This window comes from Amphiprion ocellaris, chromosome 20 (genome assembly GCF_022539595.1).
Source record: "Amphiprion ocellaris isolate individual 3 ecotype Okinawa chromosome 20, ASM2253959v1, whole genome shotgun sequence".
Classification (NCBI taxonomy): domain Eukaryota; kingdom Metazoa; phylum Chordata; class Actinopteri; family Pomacentridae; genus Amphiprion; species Amphiprion ocellaris.
The window spans coordinates 14,486,622-14,503,876 of NC_072785.1; the positions used below are offsets into that span (position 1 = coordinate 14,486,622).

At 38.3% G+C, this 17,255-nt stretch overlaps 1 protein-coding gene across 2 annotated transcripts in view; it reads left to right on the forward strand.

Annotated features, from left to right (window-relative positions):
- Nucleotides 1–1,166: 1,166 nt before the first annotated feature.
- ltk (leukocyte receptor tyrosine kinase) overlaps nt 1,167–17,255 on the forward strand; it is a 61,180-nt gene continuing 45,091 nt past the window's right edge. For both annotated transcript variants that reach the window (XM_035957781.2, XM_023291486.3), the window contains exon 1: nt 1,167–1,447. In XM_035957781.2, coding sequence (XP_035813674.2) covers nt 1,396–1,447 — 52 coding nt within the window. In that variant the 5' untranslated portion in view covers nt 1,167–1,395. The remainder of the gene's footprint in view (nt 1,448–17,255) is intronic.

The following is a 17,255-nucleotide window of genomic DNA, read 5'->3' on the forward strand; positions in this document are numbered from 1 at the left end:
GTGGTTAAAGCGATGTCATTCATTAAGAAACAGCCATATGATAAAAGTGAATCCTAAAAAGCGATTTAATCCCACTGGGCAGAAAGCAGGTAATAATAGCTAAAATATGCAGACCAGCCATCTAAAACACAGACCAAGAGGGGATATATTTTATAAAGCAGGTGGATGATTTTGAATCCATTCAGGTATTGAAGTAAGGTATGGTAGATTTTTGTCATGCAGAAAATTTTGTTGTTGTATTGATGTACCACTAAACATTTTAAGAACTCCGCCTGCTCTGTACTGATTGACTCCTCCTGAATCCAGCAGCTAGTGTAACCAAACCACACTGAGTCTGAAAAGGTCTTAAAGATACAGAAACCACCCTGCAAGTTGACAGAACTGCTTCTGGTTTGCTTTGTAGTAAACCCCCGGATGTCTCAAGCCAAGTTTTTTGACACTGTAATGGAATCGTCACACTGCAGTTTCAAAGTATTATTCTCAGTGATGGTGTTGACTGCTCTTTTTATTATGACATCTAAAAATAGATTTCACTTGAAGGGGTCTTTAATGATATGAATGGAGCATAAAAATAGCTAAAATTCCAGTGATGCAATGAAATGCAGTCTGTAAAATGATCATCATCAAGAACTGAATATTATTGGATTTATGACAGTACTGCTGCAGGAGGCCACATTAATTTTTAGCCAGAGGTACCTTATAATGTGGCAACACAGTGTAGCCTACATGAATAGCACTAATGTATCACTCTACGTGGGCCCTTCAAAATAAAACTCAAGTCCATTTTACTCTCCTCACAATTAAAAAAAAAAAAGGGCCACACAAACGTAGTAATTTATAACAGAACACGACTTTTACAGCTGTTTAATTCATTCTCTGTGATCTTACTGTAATGTTTTAACCTTTGTTTTTGTGTTGTTGTGAACAAGCTGGTTTCAGCAGCCAGAGCGCATTTAGAAACTGTATTTGGGGCAAAACAGTGGTGATGAAACATCCTGCGCAGAGTGAAGCATGAATATATGAATGGCTCCAACAGCGCTTTTAACTGGTGACTAAAACACACACACGCACGCACGCACGCACGCACGCGCGGAGGTCGGCTAGGAAGAGGGGAGGGGGGTGATGGGGGAGGAGGGTTTGAGAGTAGGGAGGGAGGCTGGTCTGTCGTCACTGGGAGCTGCAGCAGCAGCATCAGCATCACCAGAATGAGTAAGAGTGCGCAACTTGGAGAAATAACTACACTGTCCGGAGGAGCGTGTTTGTGTGTCTGGATGTGTGTGCTTGTCCGTTAACTGCGCGCCTCACGACGTATCCATGAGCGCGTAAAGGTGCCAAAAAACCGACACGGACTCTCTGTGGAGCTGCCACCGACTAAAAAAAAAGAAAAAAGGAGCCATGGATTATATACAGCACCACAACATTCATCTCTCCGTCGTCATTTTGTTAAGTAAGTAGTTTACTTTTACTAGTGTTTCGCTTTAAGACTTTTATTTTTTGCGTTTTTCAACTACTTTATGCTCTTTTTAATGGTTGAAATGTGCCGACAGTGTGCCACATTCATTAGCTGCTGCGCTTCTGCAGTGTGGTGCTGCTCTCTGGGACCACAATTTGAGTATTATCCCAGGGTTTAGGTTTGATTTTGACTGAGAGTTTGTCATACACACACACACACACACACACACACACACACACACACATCCACTCTGAAAAACCACATCAGTCCAGGAGGCACACTCTCTTGAGGCACACTTGAGGGATTTTGATTTACATTAATTAACACTGCAGCATAAGAACTGGCAAGAAATGAGCTTAGCAGTTAGTGGGGCTCCATTATATTCATATGCTACTGTGTGCTGTTAGTTATAGTGTAAGTGAAGAAGCTTCATCCAGATGTTCATTTGATATATTAAATTGATTTTTACATTGAATGAGGTCAACTGTTTGGGAGGTAAATCTATATCTCATCATTTGCTCCAAGAAAAATCATGTGTATTTGTGTCTCTGCTTAACCAGATCTAGTTAGGTTTAATGTCATATGAATGGAGTGAGTGTTTGCGACCAGCGAAGGCATGTCATGTGGGCAAAGAAATTATGATGAGCTCAGTTGCATCTACTGGAGCTGGCTTATTAGCATCACTGTGACTTCTAATGTAGCACATTAGTTCACCTTTAACATGTCAAGGCTACATGTAGATCACATGCTTGCCAGGCATTTGTTTTTTTTTTTTAACTTTTAATGGGAAATTCTCATATAGTTTGTTCTGCTGCAAACACTGCTTGTTTTTCTTTTATCTGCTGAGTATTTGCATGAACTCTGTGTGTTCAGCCAATCAGGATGAACCTAAAGAGGGCAGTAGATAGCTTATTTCACTTCTTCAGCAAGACCACTTTTTTTTTTTCTTTTGCAAGCAAAGGGACACATGCAGAAGCCCCTCCCCTCAGCTTTGATTGTCACGGTGGCTGGGTCAGTATAAGTGGCTGTTACTGCAGTCAATCCCAGTGACAGCAGAGGACTGAGGGTGAGCTTTGCCAGAACTCGCAGTATTATGAGAGACTCCCTCTCCCTCACCAGTTCTGAAGCATATCCAGCTTGCAGCCTCACAGTGAGGGTTTTTCCATATGAGCATACAGACCTGTTAAGGAACCGGACCTTTATTTCCTGTAAATTATGTTTATGCACTACTAATTTGCAACAGAAATGTCTTTTACAGTAAAATAAAGGCTTGAATGTCAGTTTTATCAACAGGATATTTCTTTTTAGGGGATGTACAACACTGAAATGTGCACCTTTTTTTAAAAAAGCAATTTTCTTAAGTGGTAGCTGGCGACATTATGGGTCAATAATCACTTAATCTATAACACAAAGTGAGTGCCACCAACAACATTTGATATAGTGACATAGCCATTTTTGAGCACAGACATGTCATTTGCTGTTACCGCAGCTAGTACTGCATTGCTAGCCCATTCTTTAGTACAAAACGGAACAAAACACTCTAGCTTGTTTGTATTTCTTAAAACCAATCACAGTTATTGTGGGTTAGGGTTAAGTCAAATTGTTTTGAAGGAACATTTGCATGCAGAGAGCAAGCACTGTCATTAAAATTGATAATTCACAGCAAAAAAAATAGCAAAGCGGCCTTACTGCAAGATCAAAAATCGCTGCAAAGCTTGACTTGACATTTTCAGTGTGGTAAGGTCTTACTTGGAGACTGTTGTTTTTTCCTGTAGTGAATAAAACGCATAGATAGCAGAAAGAAGGACAAAGCCACCTTAAATGTGCAGTGGCTTATACCTGCATCTTGTACCAATTGAGAACTCATGCAGGTTGTCATTAAATGTCACAGAAATCTTTGTCATGGTGGCCCTTTGCTAGCTAAACCCCACAATACTATCTACTTGACAACACGAAGTGGCCTGTAGTCCAAGTGACAGCCTCCTTTAGTCGCTACAATGCTAAACACAAAGAAGCTGCAGTCCCCCATCTCATCAAATATTACGAGGTTCCACCTACTGGCACAACCATGTACTACAGCTAAAGTACAATACGTTTTTTGATGCGCATGTCTGTCATGTTCTGCCTGATTGGTTAACATATAGTTAATTGTTTAAATTAATAATGGAAATTAATTGATGAACACCCCTACACGGAACATATGTACATAACAGTAATTCAAGATGCATGTAATTTATTTACAATATTCTCGTATTCTGTGAACACCCAAAGAACATCATGGTTGACTGATATCGTACCTACTCTTCTGCATGTAATGTCTAGATTTACTAAACAGACAGCAGTGCCCTGGGTGCACTTTACCTGTTTGCTTTATTAGCTTAAACAAATTAGAAATAAACTTGAAAAGGTAGCATTTGAAAAACGTTAGTTCATTTCAACCCAGTTATTGAATACTGCAACTATAACAAACTTAAAGTAGAACAGCATGAACCTGTCTATGTTCATATGATTTCTGAAAAATATACGAAAAAGCCTAAAAACAACCCAAATATTCTGATATGTTACATAAAAAAGAAACCAAATCTTCAGAGAAAGTAGAGAAAAAGGAGGCAAAACATACGTTGTAAGTATTCTAAACATGCTGGCAGTGGTTTCAAATACAGTTTATCGTGTAAATTAAGACATTATTCAACATCAGCAACCTTTTTTTAGTCTTTGTTGCATTCTGGAAAGTTTCCATGTTTGCAAGTATGCAGAATTACATTATTGCACCTATTGCATCTAGACTCATTCACTTGCTCCCAGAATTCAGTGCTTATACTTTACACTTTCAATGTCATGACAGTGTATTTAATTTAGGAAGACATCTGTTAATTACATTGTACAGTAGAAACAGTAGGAGCATTAATGTCTGTGTGTCAGACTTCAGGGTTTTCTTCTCCCTGCCTCCAACAGTTCTGCCAAATGCCGACTTGCATCCTTCAAAATGACACAGATGGGAGCGCAGCCAAAATACAACAATTCCATTAGTCTTTAGGAGAAAGTGCTTCTCATACTGACTCGTGCCATCATTTCTACCAACTACTGGGAAACCCCTGCTAATTTCCCAAAAATGAGCATTGGAAAGAATGCCATTGTTATCACAGAAGAATTTCAAATATGCAAAAAGATAAGGCCATTTCCACCGTGTGATTCTGTCTCACTGCTGTAGGATTTTTGTCAATATATTACTCTGGATCTGCTTCCAAAAAACAGCCCAGATTCATGACAACGCTAGAGTTCAGGTTATGCCTCAATTTAGATCAGATGTTAGCTTTTATAGTTCTAAAGCATATTGAATAACTGGAGCCATCAACAACTTTGGCGTTACTTTGTTGACTAATCATACTTAGACCGATTGGGCTCTAAAATAATAACATTGGAGGGATGTGTGCAATAAAATTGTGTGTTCCAGGATTAGAGATTTCCTGGTTGATAATAACAACTGTTGGATCTGATTTCAGTTGTTGACTGAGAAGCAGTGTCTCTCATTCAGCGTTAATGCTCAGTGAGTGTGAGGCTTTAATGATCAAACTAATCATCTGTGTTTATTTTGCACCACTCAGTCCCCATGTGTCTCCGTGAATGTTAAAAGAACACGATCTGATCTGCACTTAATCAGCAGAGTTTGAATCTAATTACTCCAGACAGTGTGCACTATAGATGACACACACAGTATGTCTGTTCATCACTGGCGCGATTCAATTTCAACCCGCTGTGGATATTTGATATTTTAGACAAACTCACTTCCAGCATTTATATGTTGTTCAATGTGATTTTGGTCAGATTAATCCTGTTGGCTGAATTGTGGTCTGAAATTTCCTCTCAGATTAAGTAGCATAAAGTGTGTACAACCTTTTTTTTGAGAGATCAAACAAGACATTAAAGGTTGACTCTACCTTGATCTGAGAGGAGCTGGATTAAGGCGTAAATTGATTAGTCCAAGTCTAAAACTTTGTTAGGAATTCAATGCTCATTCACTGAGTATCTCAGAGTCATATGGTTTGTTGTGAGAATAATATAACTCCATTCAGCCCTTCTCTCACAGGTGCAAACTGCATTACTTGCATGCTTATGTTTTCCTCTAAAACATTTATTTGCCTCGGTCTTTCTTCTTATAGAATTTCTCTGGCACACTTTCAGGACAGACCTCATGTTTTAGGCGTGCATGCCTGTTTTATTTCCCTCACAAAACTGGTCCTGAACCAGCTCTAGGCTATAACACACACCAGTCTGTAACACAAACAGACAGGAGAGCTGCTTCCTGTGTCCTTGTAGTGAAGCTGCAGCATGAGACTGTAACGTCTGTTGTTCAGGTGTAGTTAGAGTGTAATGATGTATCCACAGCCGACAAAAAGACGGAGAGATGGAAGATCAAAGTCGGGCCTCAGGGGCATCGCACTGCTGCTTGGAAATCAGACAGATGAGCAGCCAGCTGTGCGTCTCTCACATTCAAAGGCGACTGTGGGTTGAGCCGAAGCCAGTCGGATGTTGTTTTCTTTCTTTTTGTCATCAAAAACAATTGAAGAAGAGACTTAAGGATTAAAAACAGGCTAGTGACACAGTTACCGAGAAACACAGCGATAAAACAAAACATCAAACTGAACTTGTGCAAGAAATTTTAAAAGAGAGAGATGTTTGACTGGGCAAATGTTGAGGGTGAATTGAATAACAGAAAATGAATAATGGTTTTATTTAGGCCTAAAAATCGCCACTGTTTCAGTTATTGATTAATCTGATGATTATTTTAGTGGATAAACACGATCCTAATCCCAGTGAGATGTCAGTTTACTTTTAGTAATTAGGGCTGTGATGATATTCGATTTTCCTACAAAATTATTGTGGTCAAAAGAATTCACAATAACAACATCATCACGATAGCTATGGAAAGCAAATAAACAAACAAAAAAAAACCCCAAAAGCTTCACCTTTTCTTCAGCTGCTTTTGGTGTGTTTTGTCTATTTTTCAGCAAAGGAATTACACTGTATAGGGAGGTGGAGAGACGGTCTGTAAGCATAATTGTGTCGTATGTTCTTCCCACTGGAGCAGGATTATTTACAATATTATTCACATGATATCATTATTTCGTTTTTTTTCATTGGTTATTGTCAGTACAGATATATCGCTGCCTGCACACATTACATATTGAAAAAAAGGGGCAGAAAATGTTCTCATCTGAAAAACTGGAACCATCAAAGTAGCTTTGTTTTCTTTAGAAAATTCATTATTCTCCTGCGGATCCACTAATTCATATAATAACTTAATGTCTCAGCTACAGTTGCATCCATACTCCTCAGTATGACATTATAGAGTTTCAGTTCATCACACTCCGTACTTCATATGTTTGGCAATTAAAAACTGACTTTCCTTATCTCGCCTGTTTTACGGCTGTGACGTAAATTAGAGAAGTTTTGCCTGTATTTGCCAGACGGTAATAACAGACTAAAACCTTGTGGGTGTTTATTCTGGAAAGAAACGCTGCTGACTTTTTAAAATTACATTTTTGGCATTTAAATGACTGTACAGTATCATGCAGATAATGAGCTCCAGACCTCGGTGGACCACAGTTTCTGGATAAATAGAACTTCAAAAAGTGATTATAGATGATGAAACTGGATGGCTCCCAGTGGAACACTATTAATAAGACTGCAACACATTGCAAGAAGGTGGGATTCATCAGGTGAAATGACACTGTGCGATGAACTGTGCTTCTTAAGAAAAGAGCAGATAGCCTGCAGTCATTTCTATTGATGAAGTCAGTGCCAGATGTTAAGAAGGGTCTGTGCTTTTCACCTAAAATTAGCGAGGTAAAAGTGGAAAATAATGAAAAAATAGTGTGTTTACATTCTTAGGTGGCTATCAGTGAGAGGCAGAGGATCCCAAGAGATGTGCTTTTAATTATTAAACCATCAAATTCCTGATTAAACACATAAATTTTATTTATATAACCGAGTATCTTGTGTTATTGATACCTCTGCTGTGGTCATTTTCAGGTCAACTGTCTTCCACAGTTTTGTCTTTCTTCACTTACAGGAAACAGAGTTGAATTAATGTTGCTGTATACTTGAGGATGCTTCACGTTTCAGGGGCCTCAAACTTGTACCATAGAATAATAACATGGAAGTTACTTCAAAAACACGGTCACACTGTGGCACTCTGACTCCCAATTAAAGTAAAGACGGTGGAAATTCAGGATTAACAGTAATACATCTGAATAGTCTTTGAGGTCTGTGTAATGGAATTAATTGTTGACAATCAAGACCCAGACTGCTTTTACTCTTTTTTTTAATTGTCAAATCATAAACGGGATGGCATTTAAGCTATTCTGGTTCTCGTGTAGGAGCAAACCACATTTTCCATCACTGGGCAGCTCATTTATTGAAGTCGCACTATAGCAAAGCGGTGAGTCATATGGGAGACAGTGCTGTGTCTGGATGGTCACAGTGTTTTTTGGCTCCTGTGCCTCGATGCTGAACTGAAAGTGGTGCCCACTTTTCAGAGACACTGCTGTTTGATCTCGGAGAAGGAAGGTCAGCCCATTCAGACTGAGTGGGAGTTAGACTTTGTGGTTTGAGATGAGAAGGGCTGCTTCAGTCCCCCCACGTCCTCAGGATGTGTCCCAGATGTCAGGACAACCAGTATAGACACTCACAACTAAAAGCTGGAGTCCTGCTGAAGTACGCTTGAACAGGAAGCCAATCTGCATATTAGAAATGCTTTGAATACATGTAAATATGCTTTATTACTCCGCCAAGGAGGCGGAGCCTCGGCAGAGTTATGTGGCGATCGGTGTTGGTTTGTCTGTCTGTTAGCAACATTACTGAAAAATGGACCTACAGATTTGGATGAAATTTTCAGGGAAGGTCAGAAATGACATAAGGACCAACTGATTAGATTTTGGCAGTGATGCGGCATATAACCTGGATCCACAGATTTGTTAAAGATTTCTGTATCTTTGCGAGATAGTGGCATGGCGTCACTGTAACTATGACAACAAGTGAATGCTACGCCAGCCGCCGTCGGTTATTGGGGAGAGTGGTTATTTTGACACCATTCCGTCGGAAATGATACAAGGAACAATTGATAAAATTGTGAGGGTGTTTCCGAGTCCCATCAATTCCCACCATCCGCTACATATTTAGGTCACGTGATTCGGTTATCCGTACATAACGTACACATGTGTATACGTAACACACGCCTGTGCTCAGCGAAACGTCATTTTGTTTGTGGGTACATCTATATTAAATGACCACATTGTATGGTGTCGTGATTTCTGCCACGACTTCTTTCAACATTTCAGCCGTCGGAAATGATACGACGACTGAGCAGCCTTGGTGGAGTACTGCGCTCTCTGAGTGCTTTTTTTGTGTTATCTAAGTAAAGGTCTCACATTGTGGCCCATTTTAACGAAAGTCCTACATGTCCCTGGACTCATTCATTCTGTCACAAATTTGTAACTGTAGCTTTAAATGCAATTGAGCTGCTGCTGTCCACGCCCCCTTCAGGAAGAAGACTCACTGGGTGCATTCAAATATCCATACTACCATACTAAATAGTGTGCCAGAGAAAATATTTAGCATGTCCTATTAATACCCATATCTCCTACCACATCTGGTTGAATATTGTAGTATGCAATCCAGCATTACTAGCCCTCAGTCCTTTGCACAGTTACAGCACATATGTCATGGTGTCTTGTATAAACAGCCATGAGCCGCCACAGACAGATGACAGCTCATTTTGCAGTAAAGAGTGCAACGGTTCAAGTTAAAGGCACATTATAATGACAAATTAGTATGTTCTAATTATATGTCTGTTGCATCAGACAGTGCATACTTTGTGAGGGCAGCTGTAGTATGTTTTTTTAGAATAAAAAGACAAAGTATGATTGGAAACACAGTGTCTCTGTCTAGCTGACTGACTCTGCTGACGTAAATGTCTATGAGTGTGTGAGACATAGTCATTTTGTTGTTTCTGATTTTTTCCTCTGAGTGATCATTTTTCATGTAAACATAGCCAAGTACACAGCACAGATGTTGTCTTTAATTTTTATGGGGATTTTGTTAGGCAGTGTCTCAGCTGTAGTAGTAATTTAGCAGTGAAGCGCAGCTACTTGGTAATGGCTACAACGGGACATGTAGTCTCAATGGGCCAATACTTTCAGTCACTATTTCATAATCTAAAGTCTGACGACAGAAATGTCTGTAGATGAAAACAGCTTTACTGCAAATATGTTTCTATTAAAAGAAGCAGATGTATGAGCCTAGGTTCCACTGAAGCACCAATGATGATAAGAAAGCACAAATACCCACCCAATATTGGTTTTAAATTACTGCTAAAATTTCCACCATTAGTGAAAGGTCAAGGCTATTGATTACATTAGTCACATTAGCCGTACAACAAGCAAACATTAGGGATTTTCCTATGGTTGTGGGAGACAATTTAGTTCAACTCATTTTGATTCATTCAATGTTACTCATATACCACCAATTCCCAAGATATGTCATCTCAAGGCGCTCCACACAGTAAGAAAAATACCTTGCAACATTTATACAGAGAAGCCCAAACAAACCAAAGTTTCCTTGGGATTTCCTTTAAGCAAGCACTTGGTGTCAGTGGTAAAGGGAAAAAAACTCCTCTTTAGGACAAAAATGAAACTCTGACAGAACCAGGTTCAGGGAGGGCAGCCATCGACTTGACCGCTTAGAGTTGAAGCAGATGGAAAATGGAGAAAAGTAGATCAAGTAATCCACTGGATCTTCAGTGCTTAAGATGCTGGGAGTGCATAAAGCCTCTTGTGTTCAGTCTTGTAGCTAACAGAAGAGCATTTAATGTGCTTTACACGTGGTTGGGTCATTTTAGAGTTGGCAGAAGCAGCTGTCGTGAAGAAATGAATTCGTGAGACACTTAGACAAATTGGAATAGCCCACATCAAGGGAATGCATATTTTTTGTTTGACGACTGTTACCTTGTATTTGACATAGAAACTGGATACATTTTTATGGGCTTGTAAAGCTGAAGATTTTAACACCTTAGGGAACAAATCCTTCAATCTAATAAAACTAAATATTTTGCTTCTTTTTGGGTAAAATGGCATCCTTTGTCACTGCTTTCCAAATCCAACACAAATTGAGATACGAATAGGGTTTATATGTGTCTTATCTGCCTCTGGAGGCCATTTTATTTGACCATTTGGGGGCAGCAGTAAAATCTGTTACATTTCCTTTTACCTCTAATTTGTTCTCCACCAACTTGATTTGAAAAATGTTTTATTAGAAGCCAAATGTGCTGCTGTGTTCACCAGTTAGCTGCCAGGCTTGTTTGCTGGTTGAGGTTTATTAGAGCTTTTGAAGAAAACTGCGGTTTATGACGACTGAAAACACGACTGAGAAGAACAGTGAAAATTAACCAGAACAGTAAAGTTATGGGCTGTCAAATCAAAACTATGAGCTGCAATCTCCTAAAACACTCTGTAGACTTTAGGAGAGTCAGAGAAGGATCATATGAAAATTTTCAGTTTTATTACTACAAGTGATTTAAATTTTATTGACAGAAAAATATAAATTAATGCAGCTTAAAGGTTCAGTTTAGGAAATTTGAGCTAATTAGTTTAAATTTTATTTGCTTGAGGTCTCCTTTTGGCTTAAAAGTTTTGGATAAATATGCGGCACCAACCTCAGACCTTTCTTTTCTAATTACAGCATCATATAATGATATTAACAACCAGTACTAACAACTAATAGACTTTTGACTGACCAGCACCAGTCAGTTAATTTTAGGCGGATACCACAAGTGTAGTATTTCATTCAGATTTGGGATGGTGCATAAGTCAAATTTCCACACGTATAAATGTAATGTATTATCGTCTTTACTTCTATATTAACATAGTGGCAAGAAAGGCTTGATATTATATTTAGAAACATACTCTGACGAGGATGTAGCACTTAACATTAACATAGTAAAAGCTTTTCATCATCACTAGCAGCACAAGCTTTTACTCTGTGCATTTTTCATTAAAGCAACATGTTCTGTTTCCAAGTCAGCAACACTGCCCCAAGTCACCTTGAATTAAAATGCTCATTAACTTGCGTGTGTGCTGCTTTTAAGAATCATATTCATATGTGGCTATCAGAGAGCAGGAAAACAGAAGTGATGTCTGCTGTATGAAAATCTCTGCCTTTGTTGGAAAGGGGCTTTCTGAGAAGAAACTGTGTATCTCCTGCGATGTACCAGTTAAATGAAGCCAAGCTGCAGCCAATTAAATCACAAATTGAATTATGGGCCTTAATTCTGAAATACCAAAAGCCTGATTCACTGCACATGAACGGTTCTTTAGATGTGTGTCTGGATGCAGACAGACCTTCAAGCGTCTCAGGAAAACTGCATATTTTGATATGGAGATGCACAGTTGTCTAGCAGTGAAGGAACTTTTCTCTAAAAAAAAGAAATTAAATCCATTTACTGAGACACAGAGTTAAAGAGCTGAATGGATTTTTTTAAAAAACTATTTTTAGTTACATTTTGCATTAGCGCAAAAGCATTAGAAGTCTCCTTAGTGGCTCAGTTTGAAATCACTTAATGGACAAAGTGGGAATTGATGAACTGGTGTATTTTACACTTATTAATCAGATGATGAGGATATTTCTATGCTTTTGACTCACTTCAAGTAGCCATTGATGTGTCCAGTATTCATGAAGCTATTATTATTTTATTGCATTGATGTGAAATTAGATAAAAGTCTAATGCAAGCATTTTTTTTTTCAGTTTCTGCTACTTTTCAGTCTTTCCTTGTTTGTCACAGAAAGCCCCTTACTCCGAAATCTATTTAAAAATGTCCAAGAACAAGGGCGTGTTTTGATAACAGTGTTTTGAAATATCAAATTGAAAGGCATATTTTAGTTTCAAGCCACGAATAGTGTAACTTGATTTTCAGTCGTGGTCCTTCGGGGAACTGCTCCATTTGTCACCAATTTACTTTCGTAACCTTTTTAGGGGGAGTTTTGGGGGGTATTTAGCAGCTAAATTAGATTTTACAGTCAAGCGTCACTTGTCTGTACTTGAACACAGGGCAAGAGCCTGTGTTTCATATGAAGTTCTGCTGGTTGCTTCACCACCCGGTCTGAATGTGGGTCGTAACTCTGGGATCTCTGTGAAAGATGTCATGCAGGAAATTAGTCAGAAATTACAAACCTTGGATAGTTCCAGATGAAAAGTTGTTGTCATGCGATGTTCTGTTCTGTTTTCTGTAATTTACAACATATGAACCGGCAACACTTTGATAATGTTTTTATGCTGTCAATAGGATGGATCGTATTAGGAGAGTTTTGTGCTTTTACGTTTTCTCTGATAATTTCATGTTGTACACTATTGTCACTGTTTCTAGTCTGTAATCTCTGTACATGTGGCTTTGTTAAGCAGCTGAATGTGAACGGTGCAATCAAGTCTGTAGAAACCATTTTCACAGAACACATTTAGAGGAGGAAAATCACAGGTATTGATAACTGCTGCTTTGGAATTAGAGTCCTGGTGTTGTACTGAATGATAGTCAGGTTTCTGTCCAGCAAATCTGAACCAAACTTCATAAAAAAATATGCAAAAGAAAATGCAAAGTGACACGTTGAGACATTTTGTGACAAAGTGGGTGAGAACTGTCATTTCTCCTCACCACTTGTCCCTTGATACTTTCATGCTACACACTACACAATACACAACATCCTTCTGTGTATTTTGCTTTAATTTAACCATGCTAATGTACTGTTGCAGCACATACCACCCCGGGTTTGCTTACATCCATCATATGGAGGATTAAAGGAAAACACTCAGCCATAATTAGAATCAGTTATCGTTTATGAAGTTCAGGGTCAAATGTGGTTGAATAGTTTGTTCATTTGTTCATACTTACCTTTCTTTGTTCCTTTGTTCTGACTCACCATGCAGGACTGTTTAGCTTTCAGGGAGACATTTAGAAAGGCCTACAGGTTTGTAGTGTGTACAATAATGGTGTTTGCAGAGTTGTTTGGTTCGAGGTTAAAGAATAGGTCACCATGATGCATAATGGAAGAGCTGAAGTGAATAGATGTGAATTGATATAAGAGGTAGAGATTTTGCTTTCGAGAGAGAGAGATAGAGATGAGGCTGTGCTGCCACAATGTGACATTTTTTCTTTTTTGAGTAGCTACAAGTTCATTTTGAAACGATTTTTCTTTGTAAATTATTTTTGTACTGTTTTGTAACTTAACACATCAATGGAGAAGCACTGTAAAATAAAATCTGCACCTCTTTCGTACTCAAGAAGTCTGCTGAGTCTGCCTGCCTAAAACCTTCCTTGACCATTTTGACCAGATTACTCTACACATTTGTTCTGTATGTCTTATAACTAGAACATTGGAGCTTTTCCCCTGTGATTTTTAAATGTAAACAATTAACTGTCTCAAAAGTGGATTCCTAAGTTAATTTGAAACTACTGTGACATCTTCCAGGATACAATTCAACATTAAGTTTTGCACTAAATAAAAAACAAAACTCTGGATTGTTTACTTTCTCTAACTCAAACAGCATCTTGTTCTGGCATTCTTGCTGTGCCTAGTTCTGGTTGCCAAGCTTCTGTTGGTGGATGGGTTTAGAGAATGGAAAACTTGACATATCATCACCTCATGTCCAGTGTGACATAACACTTCTCAGTCCAGTCTCTTTTTCTGTTGTTGATCTGTACTAACTCGAGAGAAAACTCTGGTTTTTGAATGCTCCGCATTGTGAAAGTGAATCAACGCCATAAAATTTATACAAAGGGCAGATAAACCGTTCTGAAACGTACTATTAAAAGCTTAAAAACTGTGTGAATCTTGACATTTTCAGCCCTTGTTAACACATGCAACCTTTTAAACCTTTCAGTGTTAAGAAATCCACAATTAGAGTAGATGATCTGAAGCTTCAATAGTTGACTGTGATTAAATTCACATGAATCTAATCCTGAGCAAAGGGTAGGAGTTTGCTTTATTTTACACCATAACGAAGGCTGTCAGCAATTGTTCCCAAATTGCTTAAATGTTTATCTTTTATATGCCTCTGAGCACAAGGCCCACAATTTGTAGGCCTTGGGAGAGTTCAAAGTTTGCCTCTACATGTCTAATAGCTCAGTTTTCTAATGACCGTGATGATGACTGATAGGAAATTAGAGCAGAAACGGACAATTTTAGTTCAGGTTCGTGCTGGTATGTACAAATGTTTTCCACATATGTGTGTGCATCTGGAAGTTAAGAGATTAACTTTTAAGTTGCCAATAAAAGCGTTTGCTTCTTTTGGACAGACTTCACATTAGGGACAGAAGGACAAGTGTGTGAAATGCAGCGGCGATCAACAACGCATGTGAATATAATATACTGTGAACCAAAATGACATCAGTAGCTAATGTTTTTCCATTTAAAGATATGAATCATTTCTGACCATTAATTCATCAAACAGTAGAAACATGCTGCTCCCGTCTGGAACAGGTCTGGGAAGATTTATATGTTTTGAGTCTCAGCCTATCAGACAGTTTTCTGTGTTTTTTGTTTTCTTGTGCTTTTATTCTTTAATCGCAAGTGAATTTTTAAGTTTAAAGAACAATTTGTCAGCATTTTAATGCCTGTCACATTATTTTTACATTCCAAAATCATTGAGAACCAAAAAATTGGAGTGTTCACGTGTTAATATGAGGAGATTTTCCATTTCTATCATAAATTTTATTATAAAACCTGCTTTATTAGCAACCTGTAGGCTACTGCAAGAGCTCACATAGTAAATTTTGCTGTAAGGTACATTTCCAGAGCACTAAATCCATCAGTATGAACACAGAAATAATATTTTTCTTATTATATGTTTCTTATTTATGATCTTATCTATTTGGGACAAAAGGTAAAAGACCTGTCTGTAATGCCTGATAAGCCTTCCAGACATTAAGATCCATGTTTCTTGTCCATGTTACTCAAACATGAGCGTGTTAAATATTTTCAAGCAACCACATTGTACTGATTTAACCTTTATTTATCCAAAAAAGTGTCCTTAAGATTTAAAGTGTCTTTTACAAAAGCATCATGTCCAGAGAAAGAAAGAAAAGAACCATTAATCATTCATCAGATTCTCGTCACAAGTTCTCAATATCAGGGAAACCAAAAGGGAAATATGAATCAGGCAAAACAGATGGGCCTGCCTCTGAGTCATTCAGAATGACTTTGAATTTATTTAGCCTGACCAGCAGCCTGAGAGTTGGGAATATTTGATTCCAAGAAGGATCAGCACGCTCATACACCCCTTTTCAGTACAACAAAGTCCAGTCCTCAATGACAGACAGGAGGAAATTAATTCGTGGAGTGAAGCTTCTCATAATTCTGGGGGGTCTTCAAAATAATGACAGTGTCCTATTTTGACAAGCATTTCTGTTTTTCTATATTTTTTTTGTCAGATTAATCACACATAAACATGTTTGTTTTTGATATATGCAGGTGATTCATCACTAATTCTCTTGAATAAAGATACCAGCTTGCATCCATTTCTTACCATCACCATCAAAGTGTAATGTGCCATAAACTTCATTCATTTTAACTAATTCATCAGAAAATCCTCTGTGGTGCTGAAAGCAGGCAGCAGCGACTCCTTTTCATCAGTTTTTCTATTCTACTTTTTCATAATTGTATTAAAAGGAATGCATTGATGAGAACCCAAGTGGTTCATAAATATTTTATCTCTGGTTTCTGACCATGAAAAATTAAAATAAAGATAAAAGTGAGCTCCCTCAGAGTATTGAGTAATCCACTGATTGTCTCTCCAGGTTGCCAAAGCAGACCATCTGATCTTAGCACACAATCAGCAATTGTGAATGAGGGCTTTAAAATTTGTAGTTAACCTTCATGGTCATTGTAAAAAAAAACTGTGAAAATGTGGGAACAAGAATGCTAGAAAACTTATTTTTGCTTGATTTAGATAAAGTAGTGTAAGTAGTGCAAGAGAAAAAACTGCTATTTCTAAAAAATCTGATTTTTGATGTGGACATGATATACAGTTTTGGCTGATTGCTTTTTTTGTTGTTGTTGTTTTTACTGTCATTGTGTAAATATGTAAATAAAAGTCTTATTGTGGCCTTGAAGGATTGGTCCAACTTGATTCTAAACCCAGTTTCAAAATCTTTATCACCACTTTTCCCCCAGTTGCTGAGTGGGAGTTGTAAAAAAGAAAGAATCAACCATTACAATCACTAGACATTTGTACTGAGATACAGAAACAGTCTGTAAGCCCAGAAAAGTGGTGAATTATGGACAGACTCAGGTTATGGGGCTGACACTGACCAAATAAAGCTAAATAGGATTCTCAAAGTGGAAATTGAAAATTTGAAAACATTTAGATTGAGGCTGCAGTGGTCCCAGGACTGATCCCTGGGGTGCACCCCTATATACTCGAATTAAACTAGACGTGGATGCTCAATTCAATATGTTCCTGATTAATTCTCTGCATCATATCCTTCACACACTTGAGTCTCTCTCCATGCCTAGTGCCCTCTCTACAACATCCACCTCATCTGCTCCCATTTCCCCAGTGTGGTCATCTGCATCACTTTCCCTTGTTACTCCCACCTCCAGGTCCAGCTTGTACATTCCCGATTCCTTTCCTCGACTCTTCCACTTACATCTTTTTCGCTCGCAGTAGAGATGTGAGGATGAGACCCGAGGAGTGAGACAGCAACAGACATTTAACTCAAGACATCCTTGCCTCTGAGCTGTTATTTTAAAGCAG